This window comes from Hyaena hyaena, unplaced genomic scaffold, assembly GCF_003009895.1.
Source record: "Hyaena hyaena isolate Hyena2069 unplaced genomic scaffold, ASM300989v1 scaffold_344, whole genome shotgun sequence".
Taxonomy (NCBI): Eukaryota; Metazoa; Chordata; class Mammalia; order Carnivora; family Hyaenidae; genus Hyaena; species Hyaena hyaena.
In genome coordinates, this window is record NW_024080977.1 from 541175 (window position 1) to 564162 (window position 22988).

Genomic DNA, 22988 nt, shown 5'->3' on the forward strand with positions numbered 1-22988 from the left:
ACTAACATGACTGCTATTATGTATAAATAATTGCTTTTTCAACAGTCATATAATGTATGCACCCAACCTACCTTGCTTCAAGTAAAGCGGCCATATTCAGTCCTATAAACTGTAAACAAGACAGTTTCAATTGTTCAGCATTATACATTGCTGCAAATTCCAGTACCATAGCAGCATTCTTAAGGGTAACTACAAAGAAAACATAGCCAAAGTGAGACAAAAGCCATGTTACTACAGCAAATAATATATACTTATTTTTAAAGTTGTCTGGTTTGAACAAGGAAAACTGCAAGTACATTCTTGCCAAAATAACTATACTAGAGCAAATATAGAATGCATTTTCCATCCCAATGTGCCCAAGTATTTTAAATGATTAGTTATGAGGAGAAATAAGCACAACAAGAGAAAATAGAATGTGTTACAGTGTCACCTAAAAATTGACAATCTTCTATCTCAGGATTTTAGAATACTTTTAACTTGACAGATAAACAACTTTCCTTTTCATTTATATAGACAGTTATTCTCTTTTCTATAAAACTAAAAAGATCTCAGTATTAAGAGAAATTAGGGGTGCCTGAGTGGCTCAGTCCAGTACAGCCTGCAACTCTTGATCCTGGTGTGGTGAGTTCAAGCCCTAGGTTGGGCAAAGAGATTATTTAAAATTAAAAATAAACTATTTTAAAAAAATAAAAGATAAATTCAAGAGTAATGTTAATGGTAATTTAAAAAAAAAAGATGAAGAGAAACTGATGTGATCATCTATAAAATATATTTACATTGAATAATCCATCAGACTTTATGTGGGTGTATTTACATAAACACACTATATATTTGGAAAATAATCACATTTAAATATTACTTCATCATTATCCATGGCCAGTAAAGAATCTGGTATAGGGTACAAAAGATTTTGGATTTTATTACAATCCTAGTAACTTTATATATGAAGTATCCTATTCTACCTACCAAACATACAACTTTGGCTTCCCAAACTCCTTCATTCTTTATTTACTAGGAGTCCAAACCAACAGAGGAATATAATAACTATTTTCTGCACCTGGCTTATCCTATGTTTGCTTTTTTTTTTCTTCCTTGTAACTCTGTCAAAAGGTATAACTGCAGTCAATAATGGTCTTTGCTTTGCTCCTAACCAAACCTAATATGAACCCAAAGTCTCCCATTGCACAGAAATAAAAATGGATCATACAAAAACTTCAGAGTTGTCAGCTGTGAGGACTACCCAATAAGAGAACAAACTTCTGTTAACTCTTCTCTTGCTAGGTTCTAGGAAGATCAAGATATTCATTCATAAGGAAACTGTACAACATGGACTGAAAAAGAATATCCAAGCAATGTCAGGAAAATCAATTGAACAACTAAAAATATCTCTAATATGTATACCTTTTTAAAAAAATTTTTTAATGTTTACTTATTTTTTGAGAGAGAGACACACAGAGCATGAGCAGGGGAGGAGTGGAGAGAAAGGGAGACACAAAATCTGATGCAGGCTCCAGGCTCTGAGCTGTCAGCACAGCACAGAGCCCTATATGGGATGGGGCTCGAACTCACAAACCATGAGATCATGACCCGAGCCAAGTTGGCCACTTAACCAAGTGAGCCACCCAGGCACCCCTCCAATATGTATACTTTATTCCTACTGTGTGTTGCATCCTTTATTTTAATATATTTCCATTTTATAGCTTAAAAGATTAGAGCTATTGGTTGTTGTTGTTGTTTTGATAACCAAGGAAAAGACTCTCCACACAGCTCAAGAAAAGTAAGACAGACACTAGAGCTAAGACAAACTATCAGTAAGTACAAATTAGAAAATTCTGAATGGAAATACCTTCATACTTCCTAAAGTATGACAATGTGACAATGAAGACGTACAAAGATGAAATTACAAACTTTTGTTATCAGGCTAAGAAAATCTAACATTTATCTTAGAGTAAGCAACTAAAAATACCTAAACAGAGGAAGACACAATTACTTCCAAAAGAAAAATTAAAGAACAAGAAGTAGAGAGAAAGAGGACTTAAAAGATTACTGTAACACTACACAGAAGGGATGGATAACAGTTACCTGAACTAGCTCAGACAGAATAAAAAGGTGGGAGAGATGTGATTAATAAACATAGTTAAGATAAATCAGTTCTGCCAATTCAAAGAATATGGATGTAAAGAACAAAACAATATAAAAAATAGCTTTGGGTTTCAAAGGCTGCATGTTCAAAAAGAAAGCCATGCAATGAACTGAATTAATGGAATATTTATTAAATGAAATAACAGAGACAAATAAGAGTTTAAGAGAAAAGAGATATGTTTGGATCAAATATATAAATAAGATGATTATATAAAAATTCCAGCAAATAGTAACAGACGGCTAAACCCAGGCTTACAGCCAAGACTAGGACAAGAGTAAAAAATTTCTTTCAGGGGCCCCTGGGTAGCTCAGTCTGTTAAGTGTCTGACTTCGGCTCAGGTTATGATCTTACATCTGTGAGGTTGAGCCCCATGTTGGGCTCTGTGCTGACAACTCAGAGCCTGGAGCCTGCTTTGGATTCTGTGTCCCTCTCTCTCTGCCTCTCCTCTGCTCACACTGTCTCTCTCTCTCTCTCAAAAATAAATAAACATTAAAAAAATTAAAAAAGATTCTTTCAAACTCTCATGTTTGAAATTTCAAAATAAAATTCAAATAAATTTCATACCATCTTCATTATTCAAGGTTTCATGACATTTTGAAAAAAATTAAGATGTACATATTTTCACATATTAACATGTCTGAAAAAAGGATGTGCTTATTACTGTTACACAAAACAGCTTAAATGTTTTAACATTTTTCATAATTAAAAAACATAATGGTACAGGTAAAATGGTAAATTTATGGCATCAAAAGTCAATGAATAATCCTGTATCAACCTGAAAACACAGTAATATTCAAATTAAAAAATACTCACGTTTCTCAGTTAATACAACCTCACAAATCCCTTTCAATCGAGTTATGAGAAGCTGATCAGCCACCACAAGAACACTACAAACAAAATCCACATTTTGAGATTCTAAAAAAAAAACAAACCAAGCTATTACTTTGTAAACATCATACCTATGACAAAAGTTCAAGTCATTAAGACGCAAAGAAAGAGAATTATAATGACTATTTTCTAAATGTCACAATGATACCTATGATAAATACTAATAATGTGAGAGTTTTCTATCTTTTAAGTGGAAAACTGTAAAGAAACATACCAAAATGCCCTGGTTCACACTAGGACCATAAAATGGGTAACCTGAATTGATCTTTTTAGTCTAGAAGACATTTATTCTAAAATGCCTGACCTACTTAAAATCTCTCATATTGTTAGATATACATTTCTCAATCTAATAAATAGAGGGGAAATTCAAATCTCAGCATCAAAATTATGTAGGTATATGTTAAATAGGTATTTATTATATATATATATATGTTCAGAGCAAATATATATATATAGAGAGAGGGATGAATAATGCTTTTAGATGCTCATATTTGTTTTAAATAAAGAAACCAAAGGAGATGGGAGACTTAGTTGATTAAGTGTCCAACTCTTGATTTCCGCTGAGGTTATGATCTCCCAGTTAGCGAGTTTGAGTCCCACACTGGGCTCTGTGCTGACAGTGCAGAGCCTGCTTGGGGTTCTCTCTCTCTCTCTCTCTCTCTCTCTCTCTCTCTCTTTCCCTCTCTCTCTCTTTCTCTCTCCCTCTCTCTCTGACCCTCCCCTGCTTGTGTTCTCTCTCTCAAAATAAATATTCTGAATGAATGAATGAGCAAGTAAGCCAGCCTAAAAATACATTTTCTTTTTAAATAATAGGAATTCCTTATTTAAAATAATCTTTCTGGTCCTAAGTACTATAATAGCCTTAAGCAATACCTGAGACACTGTCAGAACAACATTAAGTACAAAACCAAAGCAAAACAAAACCACAATAGGAAGAAAAAAAAGGTTAAGAAGAAAAAATGTAAAAACATTTTAACAAAGGGGGAAGAGGTGAACTCACAATGAATATCACACTAAGGACTACTTCCAGAACTCCTCTTCTCCACAAAAGCAATGAAGATACTATGAAAATTGTGAAGATCAACTTTTTCAAAATTCTAGAAATTAGCCAAAGTCTTGCAATAATCTAGGGAGTACTGACTCCAGAAAAACGGCTGAATCTTGGTAAGAACAGTGAGTGATGGGGCACTGTACCTTTTTCTATTTAAATCCTCCTCTCTCCTCCTGCATGGTAGTCTTAAAAACCAAAAACCCTACAATCTCAGTGAAAAGAAACAACCACGGTGACTAAAGACAAAAGAAGAGTTACGAAGCAACATTATTAAAGAGGTGTCATTATTTGACATGTCTGGCAGGGCTTGTTTTTATTTTGACCTGACTCAAAGCTTTACTGATGTTAATAGCCACTTCCCCTTGGGCATTTATTAAAAACAATCAGTAGCAATTAACGGTGAAGCTGAGACAATGATAACAGATGGAGCAAATAAGAAGCACAAAAATTTTTTTTTTTTTTTTTTTTAATAAAAGCTAGGGGAGGGTGGCTCGGTCAGTTAAGTGTCCAACTTCAGCTCAGGTCATGGGTTCAAGCCCTGCATAGGGCTCTGGGCTGACAGCCAGCTCAGAGCCTGGAGCCTGTTTTGGATTTTATATCTCCCTCTCTCCCTGACCCTCTCCTGCTCTCTCTCTCTCTCTCTCTCTCTGTCAGAAATAAATAAAACATTAATAGATAGATAGATAGAAGGATAGATAGATAGAAAGATGATAGATAGATAGATAGATAAAAAGAAAAGTTCCAACATACTGCTGTGAAACCAGGAGCCCACATGCATGTAGATGACTATATATATGCCAAGGAAAAACTTTAAGATCCTCAATTTTTACCTCTGGCTGAACTTGAGGCTCTGCTAAAACAGAAAATAAGAGCTAAAGCAGAGTCATAAATTGCCTGCCTGAGAAATGAAGGCATGCCCCAACATACACAAAGAACTCTGTGGCAAAGGGTGGGAATTTATTGGTTTTAGGCATGTAAGGAAAATTCTAACTATCAGCTGACCACTAAGCTAACCCAGTAGAAACTTCAGTGGTCACACAAGACAAACAGAGATTTTACAGAATTAATTAGATCAGAAAAGCCAATAAACAAACAGCAAAAACTTGTTAACAAACCCTGGGGAGGGAAGAGAATCTGATTTCAAGAGTTAGCATATTATATTACTTAAAATGTCTAGTTTTTAGTTCATGAGTTCAAGTCCCACATCAGGTTTGCTGCTGTCATCCAGTCAGAGCAGATCCCACTTCAGATCCTCTCTCCCCCCCTCTCTGCCCCTCCCCTGCTTGTGCTCTCCCCAAACATAAATTGATAAAAAAAAATAAAATGTCCAGTTTTCAATAAAAATTATGAAAGATACAAAAAACATGTTAGGTATGGCCCATCCACAGGAAAGAAAATCAACTAAGAGAAGCTGTCCCTGAGGAAACCAAGATGCTGAACTATTGTTTAAATGAGCTACTTTAGGCATGAACAAAGAAATATCTAAAAAATTATAAGTATTAAGATAATGTCACTTGAAATAAAGAATATCAAAGAAGAGACAAGTCACAGGTCAACTGATATAACCAATCTGAAGAAAAGAAAGAAAAAACAATGAATAAAAATTAATAAAGCATATGAGACCTATGGGGGCACCTGGGTGGCTCAGTCATCTAAGCACCTGACTTTAGTTCAGGTCATGACCTCATCACTCTTGAGTTCAAGCCCCGCATTGGGCTCTCTGCTATCAGCCAGAGCCTACTTCAGTTACTGTTTCCCTCCCTCTCTGCCCCTTCCCAACTCATGGTTTCTCTCTAACTCAAAAATAAATAAAAACATCAAAAAAATTTTTTGGAAAAAAAAAAAAAGAGAGAGAGACCTATGAAACACCAGCCAGCATATCAAAATACATACAGGAGTAACAGGAGAAAAGAAGAAAAGGGCATAAAGAATATTTTCAGAAATAATGGCAGAATGGGTAGAAGTAAAATATACAGTTTTTGTATGCAATGGAAGTTGTGATTAGTTTAAAATAGACTGTTTCGGGGGCACCTGGGTGGCTCAGTCAGTTAAGCCTCCAACATCAGCTCAGGTCATGATTTCGCAGTTCGTGGGTTCGAGCCCCGCGTCGGGCTCTGTGCTGACAGCTCAGAGCCTGAAGCCTGCTTCAGATTCTATGTCTCCCTCTCTCTGCCACTCCCCCACCCACACTCTATCTCTCTCTCAAAAATGAATAAATGTTAAATAAAATAAAATAGACTGTTTTGGGGGCACCTAGGTGGTTCAGTTGGTTGGGTGTCCGACTTCGGCTCAGGTCATGATCTCACAGTTCGTAAGTTCGAGCCCCGTGTCAGGCTCTGTGCTGACAGCTCACAGCCTGCTTCAGATTCTGTGTCTCCTTCTCTCTCTCTGCCCCTGCCCCACTCACGCTCTGTCTCTCAAAAATGAATGTTAAAAAAAAAAAAAAAAATAGACTGTTTTATGTATACTGTTTCAGATATGTAAGCCTCATGTAACCACAAAGGAAAAAATGTACAGTAGATACACAAAAAATGCAGAGAAAGAAATCAAAGCATACCACTACCAAAACATCATTCAGTCACAAACAAAAACAACAAGAGAAAAAAAAGGAAACAAAGGAACTACAGAACAGTCAGAAAACTGACAAAATGGCATTATTAAATCCTTACCTATTAATAATTACTTTAAATGTAAATGGATTAAATTCTCTAATCAGAAGACAAAGTGGCTGAATGGAAAAAGAAATAAGATCCAACTATATGCTGCCTATGAGAGACTCACTTTAACTGGAAGAACACACATAGGCTGAAAGTGAAAGGATGGAAAAAATATTCCGTGCAAATGGTAACTAAAGGAGAGCTGGAGTGGCTATACTTCTATCAGACAAAATAGGCTTCAATTCGGAAAGAGAAGACACAAAGAGGCCATTTTACGATAATAAAGAGATCAATACAACAATGAAGCACCTAAATATATAAAATATATAAAATGAAGGCAGTAGTCAACAATATAATAAGACTTCAATGTGGATATTCATGTTCAAATATGGATAGATATGGAGACATAAAATCAACAAGGAAACATCAGACTTGACCGAAACTACCAACCAAATGAAGCTAACACATATATACAGAACATATATACAGAAACTAGCACATATATAGCAAAATTCACATTCTTCTCCGTGCATATAAACCATCCTTCAGGGCAGATCATTTACTAGGAAACGAAACAAGTCTTAACAATATAAGAAACTGAAATGATACCAAATATCTTCTCCAACTACAGTGATATAAAACTAGAACAGAAGAAAAATATGGAAATGTGTAAATATGTGGAAATTAACACAGTAAGTCAAAGAAGAAATCAAAAAGAAGTAAAAGATATCTTGAGACAAATGAAAATGGAAATACAACATACCAAAACTTATGAGATACAGCAAAAGAAGTTCTGATAAATACCTTAACTTCTGATAAATACCTGAACAAAAAAGAAAGATCTTAAAAGAACCTTAAGGATTTTGTATAACAAGGAACTAGAAAAAGAAACAAAGCCCAAAGTCAGCAGAAGGAAGAAAATAATAAAGACTGAGCCTCCAAAAATTTAATCATAAATGAATGAGAAGATATTATAAGTGATATCAAAGAAATGCAAAACATAAGAGATTACTATCAATAATTATAAGCTAACAAATTGGATGACCTAGAAGAGATGAATTCCTAGAAACATAAAGACTAAATCATAAGGAAACAGAAAATCTCAATAGTCAATAAGAGTAAGGAGACTGAACCCATAATCAAAAATCTCTCAAAAAAGAAAAGTTCTAGACCAGATGGCTTCATGGGTGAACTCTACCAAACATTTAAAGAAAAATTAACACCAATCTTTTTCAAACTTGTCCAAAAAAACTTGAGATGGAACATTTTCCAACTTAGGAGGCCAGGATTATCCTGATACCAAAAAGGAGTTGAGGACACTACAAGAAAAGAAAATCACAGTATGACACCCCTAATGAACACAACTGCAAAAATCCTTAATAAAAAACTAATAAACTAAATTCAATAGCATGTTAGAAAGATCATATACCATATCAAGTGGGATTTATGCCTGGTGCAAGGATGGTTCAATACATGCAAATCAACCAATGTGATACTACCATAACAATAGGAAGAATAAAAATCATGGGGAAAACTGATTTTGTCAGCATCCAACTCATGATTTCGGCTCAGGTCAGGATTTCACAATTTCTAAGTTTGAGCCCCTCATCAGACTCTGCACTGACAGTGCAGGGCCTGCTTGGGATTTTCTATCTCCCTCACTCTCTGCCTTCCCCCATCGTTCTTGTTCTCTCTCTCAAAATAAATAAATAAACTTTAAAAATATAAAAATCATATATGATCATTGCAATACATGCAGTAAGTCAGAAGACAAAATTCAACATCCATTCACGATAAAAACTCTCAACAAATTAGGTAGAGAAGGAATATACCTCAACATAATAAAGGCCATCTGTGACCAATCCACAGCTAATATACTGAACAGTAAAAATCTGAAAGCTATTTGTCTAAGATCAGGAACAAGACAAGGCTCCCCAGTCTTACTACTCTTTTTCAACGTAGTATTGCAATTCCTAGCAAGAATAATGAAGAAAATGAAATAAACATCACCCAAAATGAAAAGAAAGAAGTAAAACTGTCTGTGTAGATAACAAGATCTTATATCTGGAGAAGCCTAAATACGCCATCAAAAATCTATTAGAAGTAACAAATAGGGGTACCTGGGTAGTTCTGTTGGTTAAGCATTCAACTCGGTTTCAGCTCAGGTCATGATCTCAGTTTGTGAGTTCAAAGCCCCACATCAGGCTCTGCACTGATAGTGTGGAGCTTGCTTGGGATTCTCTCCCCACCCCCAACTCTGCCCCTCCCAGCCTCTCTCTCTCAAACTAAATAAATAAACTCTAAAAAAAAAAAAGTAATGAACAAATTCAGTAAAAACTGCAACATAAAAATCAGTCGCTTTTCTATGCACAATGAACTATCCAAAAAAGTAATTAAGAAAATAATCCCTTTCACAATTATATCAAAAAGAATAAAATACTTTAGGAATAATTTAACCAAGGAGATAAAAGAGCTACTCTGGGGCACCTGGGTCATTCAATTGTTCAAACATCCAACTCTTAATTTTGGCTTAGGTCATGATCCCACAGTTTGTGAGTTTGAGCCCTGAGCTGGGCTCTGCACTGACAATGGAGAGAGTCGGCTTGGGATTCTCTCTCCATTTCTCTCCGACCCTCCACCACCTGTGCACATTCTCCTTCTCAAAATAAATAAACTTAAAAATAGAAAAAAGAGGGGTGCCTGGGTGGCTCAGTCAGTTAAGTGTCCAACTTCAGTTCAGGTCATGATCTCACGGTTTATGGGTTCGAGCCTCGCATCAGCCTCTGTGCTGACGACTAGCTCAGAGCCTGGAGCCTGCTTCAGATTCTGTATCTCCCTCTCTCTCTAATCCTCCCCTGCTCATGCTGTCTGTCTGTCTGCTTGTCTGTCTGTCTCTCTCTCTCAGAAATAAATAAAACATACAAAAATTTTTTTAAAAAGGAAAAAAGATCTGTACTCTGAAAACTATATAACATTAATGAAAGGAATTGAGGATTAACAATAAATGGAAAAATATCCCACATTCATGGACTAAAAGAATTAATACTGTTAAAATGTCCACTCTACCCAAAACAAACTACAGATTCAAAAAATCCTATCAAAAATCCAATGGCATTTTGCACAGAAATAGGAAAGCAATCCTAAAATTCATATGGAAGCACAAAAACCCCGAAAAACAGAGTAATCCTAAGAAAGAAGAACAAGGCTGGAGGAATCACACTTTCTAACTTCAAGTTATGTTGCAAAACTACAGTAGTGAAATACCAGTGGAACATAATAAAGAGCCCAGAAATAAACCCTCATTTTAGAGTCAATCTTCAACAAGGGTATCAAGAATACAAAATGGGAAAAGGGTAGTCTTTTCAATAAAGGGTGCTAGGAAAACTGAATGCAAGAGAATTAAATAGGACCCATACCATGTAAAAAATTTAACTCAAAATGGATTAAAGATTAAACCTAACACCTGAAACTCCAAAACTGCTAGGAGAAAACAGGGAGAAAGATCTCAATCTTGGCAATAATTTGGATATGACATCAAAACCACATCCAACAAAAGCAAAAATAAGCAAAGTAAAATTACATGAAACTACAAAGCTTCTACAAAGCAATGAGAAACAATCAACAAAATGAAAAGGCAACCTTCAGAATGGGAGAAAATATTTGCAAAACATATCTGATAAGGGATTAATATCCAAAATATATAAGAAATTCCTACAACTAATAGCAAAACAAAACAAAAAAAAACAAAAAAATCCCTAAATAACTCAACTAAGAAATGGACAGGAGAACTAAACAGATTATTTCTCCAAAAAAGACATACAAATGGCCAACAGGTACATTAAAGGTGCTCAATGTGAATAATTATCAGAAAAATGCAAATAAAAAGTGTAAAAAGTGAGATGTCTCCTTATGTCTGTTAGAATAGCTATTATCAATAAAACAAAAGATAACAAGGATGTAGAGACAAGGGAACACTTGTGGTCACTACTGGTAGGAATGTAAAATGATATAGCCACTATGGAAAACAGTATGAAGGTTCCTAAAAAAATTAAAATAGAACTACCATATGATACAGCAATCCCACTTCTGGGTATTTAGCCAAAATAACTGAATCTTCAGGATCTTGAAGACATTATCTGCACTCCCATGTTCACTGTAGCATAAGTAACAATAGTAAGGATATAGAAACAGCCTAAACATTCACTGATGGATGAATGGATAAAAATAAAAATGTGGTATATACATACAATATATCCATCACACCTATGACTAAAAACAGTTTATAACTAAAACATCGGTGTATTGCTTGACAAAACATATAAATGCAATCTCTTCATAATTTTGATTCAATTCTTAGTCTAGTTCTTTTACCTCAGATATATTATCACCAAGGGGAAAACAAACAAGAAAAAACTTTTGTAAAATGTTTGTCAAAACTATATTCCATATCACCAGTTCCTCATTTCAATCATATAAGTAGTTGGGTATGAAACTGTTCAATCTAATCTCAACCATTATATATAATTTTTATAGAACTGATTTTCACATAGGTAATGAAAATTTTTTTCAACTCCTTTACGACTAGGAATCATCCCTATTGCTTATTCTAAATTAAACCTCTGTTGATGGCTTATTTCAATTAGATTAGAATTTTTAAGATTCATGTTGATTTTGCCATTATTCAATTATATCTTAAACATCTAAAATGTCTTCTTATTAATACCTTTTATCACCACAGCTTCATCAGTATAGAGGTAGTCCAAAATAACTTTCAGTATGTCAGAATGTATTGGCATTTCCAGAGCTGTACAAGTGGAAGCCTAAATAAAGTAAAATAATTCATTTTAAACTACAAAAAACTGCATTCTGACTGGTACAGAAATTCTGAACAGGAATTACGTCAAATACAAATAATATATGCAACATTTATAAAACACAAAGCTAAAATGACATACGTTTAATTTCAAAATGCCTTATAACATGGAGAAGCAAGAAAAGCTGAAACAAAATCCAAATACACTGGTATTCCAAATACAAGTCCAAATAATAAAGGGAAAACTTTGATAAGAAGCCTTTCTGCAACAATTTTTAATTCTAAATGTTGCTATTTTCCAGCAGGCTTCAGCATAAATAAAGTTTAATACAAAAATAAAACTGACTTAAAATATCAGGTTCCCATTTTAAATTCCTTTAGTATGTAATTTCTCAAAAATATTAAGAAGTGTTCATTACCAACTGTGTGTTTTCAACTTAAATCTTACCTCAATCCATGAGCTACTCAGCATACTATGAAAATATTCTGAGAAAAGAAAAAGTATAAGTTATTAGAACAGTAAAACAATACTAAAACCAACAAATCAGGAACTAATAAAAATTATATTTACCTAGTCTGGCACAAAGAACACACTTATGACAAGGAAATTCCTTTCCATCTACTGATTTCATGGTCACATCACACAGAAATGAACTGAAAAAAAATTTTTTTAATTGAAGCAAGAGCAATTTCTTTACATATTTAGCAAATAGAAAATTTATTATAGGATTTGGCTTAACTTGATTTTCTCTTAAATAAAGATGGCAGACAACAAACAACTTGAAGGCATGCATACAGATAAAGTACTTCACCTCTTTCCACTAGAGGAAAGATAAGAAGGGTAAATAAAGATAATACTTAAAGGGAACTAAATATAGATGAATATTCAAAAACAGTCTTCTAATTTTCCTTTTTCATTACAGGCCAGGCTGAGTTTTAATAATATAATAGTAAGTGACATCATAATCAAAGGTCTTTAAGTCAGTTCTTTTTACAACCTATTCTTTGCTAAACACAATCTAGATATTTCCATAGTTTCTTTCTCCAGAACTTTTCACCTACAAAGTACAAATACCTGAAAACAAATATATCTTTTTAAATATGTATTTATTTTTGGGAGAGCGTGGGTGGGAGAGGGGGACAGTGGATCCAAAGCGAGCTGACAGGCTGTCAGCAGCGAGCTCAATGCAGGGCTCAAACTTAGGAACCTCAAGATCATGACCTGAGCAGAAGTCAGACACTCAACTTATTAAGCTACCCAGGTGCCTCAGAAAAACTTTTTAATCAAATTATTTTTGTTATTAAGAAAACTTATACTAAAGGAAATAATCATCATAATGATGAAGAGGTATAATTAGTTTGGCTTTAGGGTAACCCTATTTCCTACATATTGAAAAATACAAAACTTGGACAAGAAAAATAAAACTTCAAATTTTTTATTAGAAAGTTAAAAAAAAAAAGAACTATTTCAATGTCTTACTGAGAAGTTAATATTTTATCCACTTACCATAACAGTTCTCCAATTTTTCTAGAACTGAAGACTAGTTAAGGTAAAAGGGTATCTATTCAATATATTTTGCTGCATATGTCAGTAAGAAGAGCTCTGTTTTCATACTTAGGTCTCAAAATCTAGAGATGAAAAGTTTATCTTCATTTCCTAACTTACCATTTTTTCTGATTTAGCTTTGATCTGTTACTAGTTTTCTTCTCAATAACATTAATTTTTCCATTCTCAAATCTGACTCCATCCAACCTACCAAAGAATAGATAAAAATTAATAATTGATGGACCAAAACAAAAATCCAACAAATTAAAGTACCTTACATCTGAACCTAATTATGTAACTTATATCATCTAGAAAAGTATCTCAACAAACCCTACTCTGTGATTTAAAAAAAAAAGAACCATATTTTCTCCTTCAATTTTACTTAAATTCAAAGTACAGTTGATTCGTGAACAATGCAGGGGTTAGAGTCACCACCACCACCATTCCATGGAGTTGAAATCTGCATATAATTTTGACTCCCCAAAAACTTAACTACTAATAACCTACTGTTGACTGGAAGCATTCCCAATAACAAACAGTAGATCTGCTTCGATATCTGTGGTTTGTATGTTATATGCATTACATATTGTATTCTTGCAATAAAGTAATGTGGAGAAAAGAAAATGTTAAGAAAAACATAAAGAAGAGAAAATGAATTTATAGTACTATACTGCATTTATCATAAAAAATCTGAATACAAGTGGATCTGCACAGCTCAAACCCCTATTTCTAAAGGGTCAACTGTATATTAAATATCATACTGATAAAAAATACATCAAAGCCATACCATAAAGCCCTTCAGTGTTTTCAAATAGGAAACAAGATACACACTCTTCCTCTGCTCCTACCCCACACATAAGTTTATACCTTCACAAGCACTATACATACTTTAAAAAAGAGAGAATTCCAAAGAATCTGGCTTAGATGACAAATACTGTCTTAGGTATTTTACACATGCTATATGACAAAACTACATGAGATCACAATATGAGATCACAATTATACCCCTCATTTTATATACTGAGAAACTGACATTCAAAGAAACTAAGAAATCTGCCCTAGCTAATCATAGTACAGCTAAGAGGCATCTGCAGGTATTTCTAACTCAAAAGATAGTGCTCTTTCCAGCATACCACTGCCTACCATTCCAGATCCCTGTTATGCAAACACCATAGAGTTCAAACCCACTAACAGCCTCCTCATCCTTTAATGTTTTAATCCAGTGAGTCCTACAGAGATAGCTTCAAAAGAAAATGGAGAAAGAACATATCCATGTACCTCCCTCCAAAAAGGAGGGTGGGGGAGATATCTGGGGAACAGGGGAAGAGGAGTAGAAAAGAAAACTAGAAGAATTTCTAAAAGAAGGATATAATGAGTTTCAAGAATAGATATTAAGGAGGAGCCATACCTACTACTCAAATTACTGAAATCAAATTTCTTTGCAACATTTTGCAACATTCTTACAGGATCATCTTCCCCAATACTTTTCCCTTTATTGGAAGATTTAGGTTTGCTTTTCTGCTTTTCATTAACTGTCTGAGCTTGATTACTTCTGTAAACTTCAAATGCTGACTTCTGATTATCTTCATGACAATTCATTTTATTTGAATGAGAATTCAGAGTGCTCTGATATTCTTCTGGTTTTTTGCTTAAGTTTATTCTTGGTGTGAAGCCATGAATTAAAAAGTCACAAGTATCTGTGTATATAAATTGTAAAAGGTACTCAAACAAGTCAGGATGAACCTTCTCTACCACAAAGAGATGGCATCCTGCAGAATCTTCATCTTTCCGGTAAACATCTGCAAAGTCCAAAGTAGTCCCATCTGAAAGAAACAATTTCTGAAAAAAGTCAGAATGCACTGCCAAAATATATTTATGTGCAGGGAAGATTCTATTGCCAACTTGAAATGTCACATCATGTATGTTGTCTGTTTCATCTGTTTCCCGTAACAGTTTGCCAAACTCTTCAAAAAATGATGATGAGGATACAGTTGGAATTTCATAAAGGCTAGAAATGAACAAAATATCTTTTACTTTCAAGAAAATGAAAAAGCATCCCTAGCCTTCTCTCCTTTTAAAGTGTAATATCTTTTTTTGCTATAAACTTAAAAGACTTTATATCTGGCATTTCCTAAAATATAAGAATACTGCACAGTCTTAAATACTATATTACCCTTTAAAATGCTTCTATTCCTTTTTATATTTTTCTCCTAAACTAAAATGACAAGATTTAAATTTTCCTTTAAAAGCAGTGTTTTCTATTTCTATGAGGAAACACTAGAATAAAAATACAAATGACTATTTCATAGAAATTTTCTAAAGGACTATAAAACTAAAAACATTCAAAAAGAGACTACAGTTCTCAACCTTTTCTTTTGTATCCTTTTATCCTTTATCCATTTAAAAGAAGAAAGCCAAATATATACAAAGAAATGAGCAAATACTTCTGGTGTGATCCCAGAATAGGTCAGAAACTCAGGAAGTAAAGATAGACACGCACACAGACCTACAATCAGTACACAACACTGATTGTTTCAATACTGTAAGAATGTTATCACACCTTCCCAATCCACACGCCACCCTTCAGGTAGGGGAACCAATCCTCCTGGTTTGCCCTGGATTGAGGGGTTTTCCAGGAGATGAGACTTTTGGTATTTTATATGGGACAGACCTGGGCAAACCAGGATGGGTGGTCACCCTACTTCTAGGACTTCTTTCCAAACAATACCCTTGACATTTATCTTAACCTGTCATCTCTCTACTAATATGACTTAGAGAAGATCTGTACTGAGAGTCACACTACCCTACAGATGGCTATATACCACCTCTTCTTTTATTAATTATCATATTCAAAGATTAAAAAATTTTTGCAAACTACATAATATTTATATTTCTCAGAATCTGAGAACCTAGAGTACATCACAAAGTACTAAGATATAAATAAATATTGCGCATGTATATATGTATCTTAAATATTTTCAATAAATATCAGTTTACAAATGAAAAGAAACACTCATCATTCCCACTGTAACAAATTACACCTTTGAGTTATCCAGGCAATATGATTTTATGTCTAAAGTGTCTTTAAGTCTTGGCAAAAGCAGTTCAATTAAATTTGCTTCCGGAGCTACTGAAAACAAGAGAAAACCCAGTGATTATTTCTTCTAAAAATGAAATTTAATATATACAAGTGTACCTCGTTTTAGGATCTGACTGAAGGATTGCAAAGTTGCATCCACTTGGATCTGTGCTGACACTAACAGCTCTATGGGCAAAAGTAAGTTTCTCAAGTCGAATTCTTTCATATATACTATTTATATCAGAGACACAAGACACATCTGATGAGGAATTATGAAGACTTGATAAAATCTCTGCTAAAAAGAAAAATAAACTTTCATTAATGGAGGCTTTATTGAAGCTATTAAAATGGTTTAAGAGTAAAGAAAATAGAAAAACAATTAGAATATGGAAGTATCTTTCATATATAAGTCCTCTTGAAGGACTATATCCTTTCTCTCTCTTCAACACAATTTGTACCCTAGGTACAGGTATTATACAGGAAACTTTGGTGAGTCCATTCTCAATTATCCATGATTTCATCCCTTTCAGCAAAAACATCCTCCACAATGCAACCAAAGTTATCTTTCTGAAAAGGAAATATTGTGTTATACTGGCTTCAAAAATCCCTCAGCTTGCATTAAAAATATGTAAATTCAGCATCCTCATAATTTGTTTGTAGGCTTGTTTGCTCTCCCACTTCCTTCTCCCCCTTTCCTCCATTTATTCAGCAAATATCTGAGTGACTACACTGTGCTACTGTGATATAATGATCATCAGTTTATCCTGGAGATACAGCAGTGATGTTAGGCATGTCCTCCCTACCATCTTGGAGTACACAATGTAGCAGAGAAGACAGATGTTAAACAAATGACTGTATCATTACAAGTCAGATCAAGACTATGTGAAAGAACTGCTAGGAATTTACCCAAGGGATACAGAAATGCTGATGCATAGGAGCACATGTACCCCAATGTTCATAGCAGCACTCTCCACAATAGCTAAAACATGGAAAGAGACTAAGTGTCCATCATCGGACGAATGGATCAAAAAGATGTGGTTTATCTATACCATGGAATACTACATGGCAATGAGAAAGAATGAAATCTGGGCATGTGTAACAACACGGACAGACCTGGAGGGTGTTATGCTGAGTGAAATAAGTCGGGCAGAGAAGGACAAATACCATATGTTTGCACGTATAGGAGGATTAGGAGGAACTTAACTGAGGAACAAGGGGGAGAAGAACAGGGGAAATGGTGGGGGAAAGGGAGAGAGGCAAACTGTGAGAGACTCTTGAATGCTGACAAAAACTGAGGACTGATGGATGTGGGGGGGAGGGGGGATGGGCATGGAGGAGGGTACTTGTGGGGAAGAGCACTGGGTGTTATTTGGAAACTAATTTGACAATAAACTATTTGTAAAAAAAAAAAAAAAAAAAAAAAAGACTGTGAAAGAGAAGTATGAAATGTGCATACAAAGAAATGATTCCAGCTGCAATATGAAGAATGTTGAAAGTAATTAAAAATAAAAACAAAGAGATCATTTAGGAAATGACTTTAATAAGAACCCAGGAAAAGAATAAATGATATACACTGAAGTTACTACAGCAATGAAACTCAAGACACGTGGAAAGATTTCAGAAATACTTGAGAGAAATGACAAAATTTGGTGACTGGACACAGGAATGGAGACGTGAGGTATCAAAGATAACCATTTAATTAGATAGAAAACATTACAAAGCAGATGTGGGAGCAGGAGATCATGAATTCAGTTTTAGACCACTAAATATGGCTAAGATACAATTCCAAGGACTTCCAACATTTACAAGTCAAACCTGCATTTTGATTACTTTCTCAAATTCACTCTATATCAACCTTAGAGGGCTTTCCTAGTCTTACTCTGACACTCAAGTTATTGCAGTTTCTGTGCTTGCAAAAAAATGTTACATAAATATATTAGTATTTGTACACTGTAAATATTTATGTACATATCTACTATCCCTACAGACTTACGAGTGTCTGAGAACAGGGGCCCATCTTATATATATTTTGTACCATTAAATCATAGCGCTATATCTGGCATGTAGTAAATACAATTCAAATGTTTACAGACTTCCATAAACTATAAAGAAATAAAAGAAATACAACAAATCATTAATCACGCCACTGTGGCTTTATCATTTTGAAGAATGTTTATAACTGCTTAATTATAAATGTGCTTTATATGACTTAGCATATAATAACTGATTTATTCTTTCAACGATGGCTTAATAAGGGACTACTATCTGTCATAAAATATGCTGAAGGTAGCATTCTACACAATAGCTAAAACATGGAAAGAGACTAAGTGTCCATCATCGGACGAATGGATCAAAAAGATGTGGTTTATCTATACCATGGAATACTACATGGCAATGAGAAACAATGAAATCTAGCCATGTGTAGCAACATGGATGGACCTTGAGGGTGTTATGCTGAGCGAAATAAGTCAGGCAGAGAAGGACAAATATCATATGTTTGCACGTATAGGAGGATTAGGAGGAACTTGACGGAGGAACAAGGGGGAGAAGAAGGGGGGAAATGGTGGGGGAAAGGGAGAGAGGCAAACCATGAGAGACTCTTGAATGCTGACAAAAACTGAGGACTGATGGATGGGGGGGGATGGGCATGGAGGAGGGCACTTGTGGGGATGAGCACTGGGTGTTATGTGGAAACTAATTTGACAATAAACTATTTGTAAAAATAAAATTAAATTAAATTAAAAAAAAAAAGAAAATATGCTGAAGGCTAAGAATACAGAGAAACAGTCAAGGTCCTTGCCATCTTAACAATCTGATAGGAGCCAAGCATGAAAAAAATTAATCACAAAGATAAATACATAAAGACAAGTAAAAATGAACTGCATCATAAAAACACAAAAGGAATATGAGAAGTGAAATAGGGTACCCTCAATTTAGATTAAGCAATCTGTGAAAACATTTCTGACATATAAATTAAGCTGAGATGTGAGAAATTAGAAAAAGCCCTGAGACTACTGAACAAAATCGAAAATCTGAAGGTCAACATGACTGGAGAGTGGTAAATAAAAGGGAGAGAAATCAAGATGAGTTCAGAGACATAGACAAGGGTCAGAGGAGGGACTGTAGGGGCCATGTTTAGGAAGTGAGGAAACCATTAAAGAATTTTTAAACAAAGTAATATTAGAATCAGATCTTAAAAGATCATTCTGATAATCAGTTAAGAATAGATAAAAAGAAACAAGAGTAACAAATAAGGCAACATATTTTTTGCAGTTGTCCATGTGACTTGGGCTAAGGTGCAGCCAGTGAACTATAAAGAAGTAAATGTATTCTAGTTTTTCCAGAAGAAAAATCAACAGAGAATAATTATAAATGAAAGAAAAAAGTTGCTAACCAAAGTTAAAAAACAATGCAATTAATCTAAATATTTATAAATTTATAATCAGATAAAATTAAGAATGAACTATATAATGGAAAGCTTCTATTTTCAATAGTGGCATCTTAAAGCTATCCTTTATATTCATCAAGGAATGAAATAAAACTTTTCTCTATTTAGCAACTGTTTAATACAACTACTTTACTTTTTAAAATTCTCGATATTAACTTTATTTCTTCCCATAATTTTACTTTAAGTAATGAAATGTACCTTATAAAAACTTTAATTGTATATATACATGTAAAAAAATAACTACAGTAAAAGCCACTCAATTCTCAATTTAGGGAGAAAGAATAAAAATGGAGCTTGGAAGATGGTTCCAAAGCATCTGAGGGGCACCTGGGTGGCTCAGTCAGTTAAACATCCAACTTCAGCTCCGGTCATGATCTTACAGATCATGGGTTTGAGTCCTACATCAGGCACTGTGCTGACCACTCAGAGCTTGAAGCTTGCTTCGGATTCTGTGTCTCCCTCTCTCTCTGCCCTTCCCTAATTCGTGTTCTGTCCTATGCTCTCTCTCAAAAATAAACAAACATTAAACATTTTAAAGCAAAAAAAGAAAAAACACATCTGAGAAGTTTTTAAAAGTTTTTGCTTTTTAAACTTTCCACTTTCCCTCCCCATGAGCCAAGGCTAGCAACAGTGTGATCTTCTGTTAACAGCAGAGACCTTCTATTACTGATAGGGATGAACCATGACCTCAAGATATATTGAGACAAATAAAAGGTTGAAAACTCCAGATTTAAGTGGACTGAATTCACTCTACTTATCTGCACACACATAAACCAAAATCGAAAGAGGAGACCTAAGGATAATAACTAATACTTGTCAACCGAATGATAAATACTTGTGAAATTAAAAAGTTAACTGAAAGGTACACTTTATGCACTATTCACATATATGAACTGACCTTTCTTTTCAGAATTCTTTTTTTTTTCTTCAAACCATTTCCCTTTAAATCCTTCTCCATCCTGTGTGACAAATAAAATGTCTTTTCTATTTAAAGCAATATCAGATATAAACACCTGGCGTGGATAGGCCCATCGACACTGCTTCAGGGAACTGCTGACTGATCTCCAACAAAATACCTAAAACCAAATTAAATTGGAATATAAATATATTCCCATATGGCATTTAAACAACCAAAAACTGAAATCAAGAAAAAGTATCTCTAAAATAAAAGTTCTGATTAATATGTTTCAATGTTCATTCTTCTACAGAAAAAGAGATACTATAAAAATCTATTTATTTTTAAAGAACTGTGTCTTCCAAAAAAAGTACATCAAGCAAATATGAAGTACTAAAAATATTTCAAAGACACTTCTCTTAAGAAGTAATTTTCAGTATTATTTCTTTTTGGCAAATCGATTTGCTACAATGCTAAAGAAAAAAGTATGAAAGCTAAATCTTAGATATCAGACTTGTGTAGTACCATCTATTTGCAAAAAGAATGAAAATCACCCTATGAAAATCCAAACTTTAACTCTCAAGAAAAAAGGTGTATGAATAACCCAATTACATAACTAAAACAAAATCTTAGAGATAGAAAACTTGTAATAGAGTTTAATGACTTCCAAGTGGTTCTGCAAACAGTGTTCCTGAGAAATGGCTTGGAAGCTGCGCTCAGGGATGGAGGAAATATGAGAGGCGGGGTGTTGAGTTTCCCAATCCAGCTTTATCCAGAGCAGCAATTCCTGTCTGCTTCATATATTTGCATTCCAAGAAAGATTTCATTTGAAAAATTAATACTGCTGATTTTTAGAAAGGTCAACCCCCTCATAATTAAAAAAGCTAAAACAAAATAGTATCTTCCAAGGTCACTCAAAAGTTAGGTAAAAAAACTATACTGATTGATTCCTTCAGAGCTTGGTTTTCATAGTAAGATTCTAATTTTGCAAAGTAAAAATCCAGAGGTATAAACTAGATCTGTATTAATATAAATGAAACATATCCAGGGTGCCTGGGTGGCTCAGTCGGTTAACTGTCCAATTTCAACTCAGGTCAGGATCTCGCAGTCTATGGGTTCGAGTCCCGCATCAGGCTCTGTGCAGACAGCTCAGAGCCTGGAGCCTGTTTCAGATTCTGTGTCTCTCAGCCCCTCCAATGCTCACGCTCTCTGTCTCTCAATAATAAATAAACATAAAAAAAAAAAGAAACATATCCTACAGTCAAATGTTTTTTGTATTCCTATGCCTCTGTTTCCATTAGTACAAATTAGAGCTCTAATTCTAATTAATACTTCTCTAGGTTAGTTACCTGTTAAGTACCAGCAGATGGAGCTTTATAATTAATTCTTCAATTTTAAAAATGTCAAATTTTATAGCACTTTGTAAACCTCAGAAAATATTCTCATTGTATGTTTCTACCTTCTAAGCAAAAAGCAATCTGTATTTTTCTAGCCACAGTGTAAAATTCTGTTACTAACATATACTTTTAATTTAACAATTTTATTAGAGAAACGTCCTGATATATTTGCACACAAACTAAAATTAGAACTCTACTTAAATGCAGAGAGATTAGAGATTCTTCATATAGTGATCTAGAAATATATTATCTTTTATATATGACAGTTATAATCTCTGAAAATACACATATGTGTACATTTGTTTAAAACTAAATCTGGGGAGGGGCAACTGGGTGCTCAGGTAAGTGTCCAACTCTTGGTTTCACCTCAAGGTATGCTTTCACAGCTCGTGAGTTTGAGCCCAACATCAGACTCTGGACTGACCATGTGGAGCTGGCTTGGAATTCTCTCTCTCTCCCTCCCCTGCTCATTCTCTCTTAAAATAATAAACTGAAAAAAAATTTTTTAAAAAACACACTAAATCTGGGGAAAACTTTCTAATACTGCACCAAATTTTTATTAACTGTTTAGCTTTTATTTTTAAAGAGTAGTTATAAATATCATATCTATTCAACTTGATACCTTTATCAGTACTCAGTGTACATATCAAATAATCCATCAAATCCCTTATTTCCATTTTAAGCACAGTAAATGAAATCTGAAGCTACAGTTTTAACTAATGTTTCATAGGACAGCTTTGTTAATGTCATCAAACTTTCTTTGAAGTACCAGCTCCATGCTAATTAGAACTGGATGTCAAAAAAATTATAGAAATAAAGTCAACAAAAATCATTATCATAGTACTTCATGTTCACATTATCAGGTCCCCTAGAACTATCAACCGAGAACAAAATTACTACATTTTTACAAAAATACACACTCACCCTTCCAGCTCCATCCATTGCAAGGATGCAGATTTTTTGACCTCCATTTTCTTTCAAATTTTCAGGATCAACCTTGTATTCCATACACCCCCCAGAAACAAGAACTTTTTTCAAGTTTAGTTGCCTAGGTGAAAAAAAAAATCTACA

The 22988-nt window shown here is 34.2% G+C and overlaps 1 protein-coding gene across 4 annotated transcripts in view; it reads right to left on the reverse strand.

Moving 5' to 3' along the window:
• IBTK (inhibitor of Bruton tyrosine kinase) overlaps positions 1-22988 on the reverse strand; it is a 93052-nt gene that overhangs the window by 38402 nt on the left and 31662 nt on the right. For 2 of the 4 annotated variants that reach the window (XM_039249765.1, XM_039249763.1), the window contains exons 9-18: positions 22842-22965; positions 20524-20701; positions 16295-16469; positions 14507-15106; positions 13219-13305; positions 12124-12206; positions 12001-12038; positions 11463-11559; positions 2957-3058; positions 72-189 (exon numbers count right to left, since the gene is read on the reverse strand). In XM_039249765.1, coding sequence (XP_039105696.1) covers positions 72-189; positions 2957-3058; positions 11463-11559; positions 12001-12038; positions 12124-12206; positions 13219-13305; positions 14507-15106; positions 16295-16469; positions 20524-20701; positions 22842-22965 — 1602 coding nt within the window. Of the gene's footprint in view, positions 1-71; positions 190-2956; positions 3059-11462; positions 11560-12000; positions 12039-12123; positions 12207-13218; positions 13306-14506; positions 15107-16294; positions 16473-20523; positions 20702-22841; positions 22966-22988 lie in introns of all 4 variants that reach the window. The other 2 variants (XM_039249764.1, XM_039249762.1) reach the window with 1 other exon arrangement.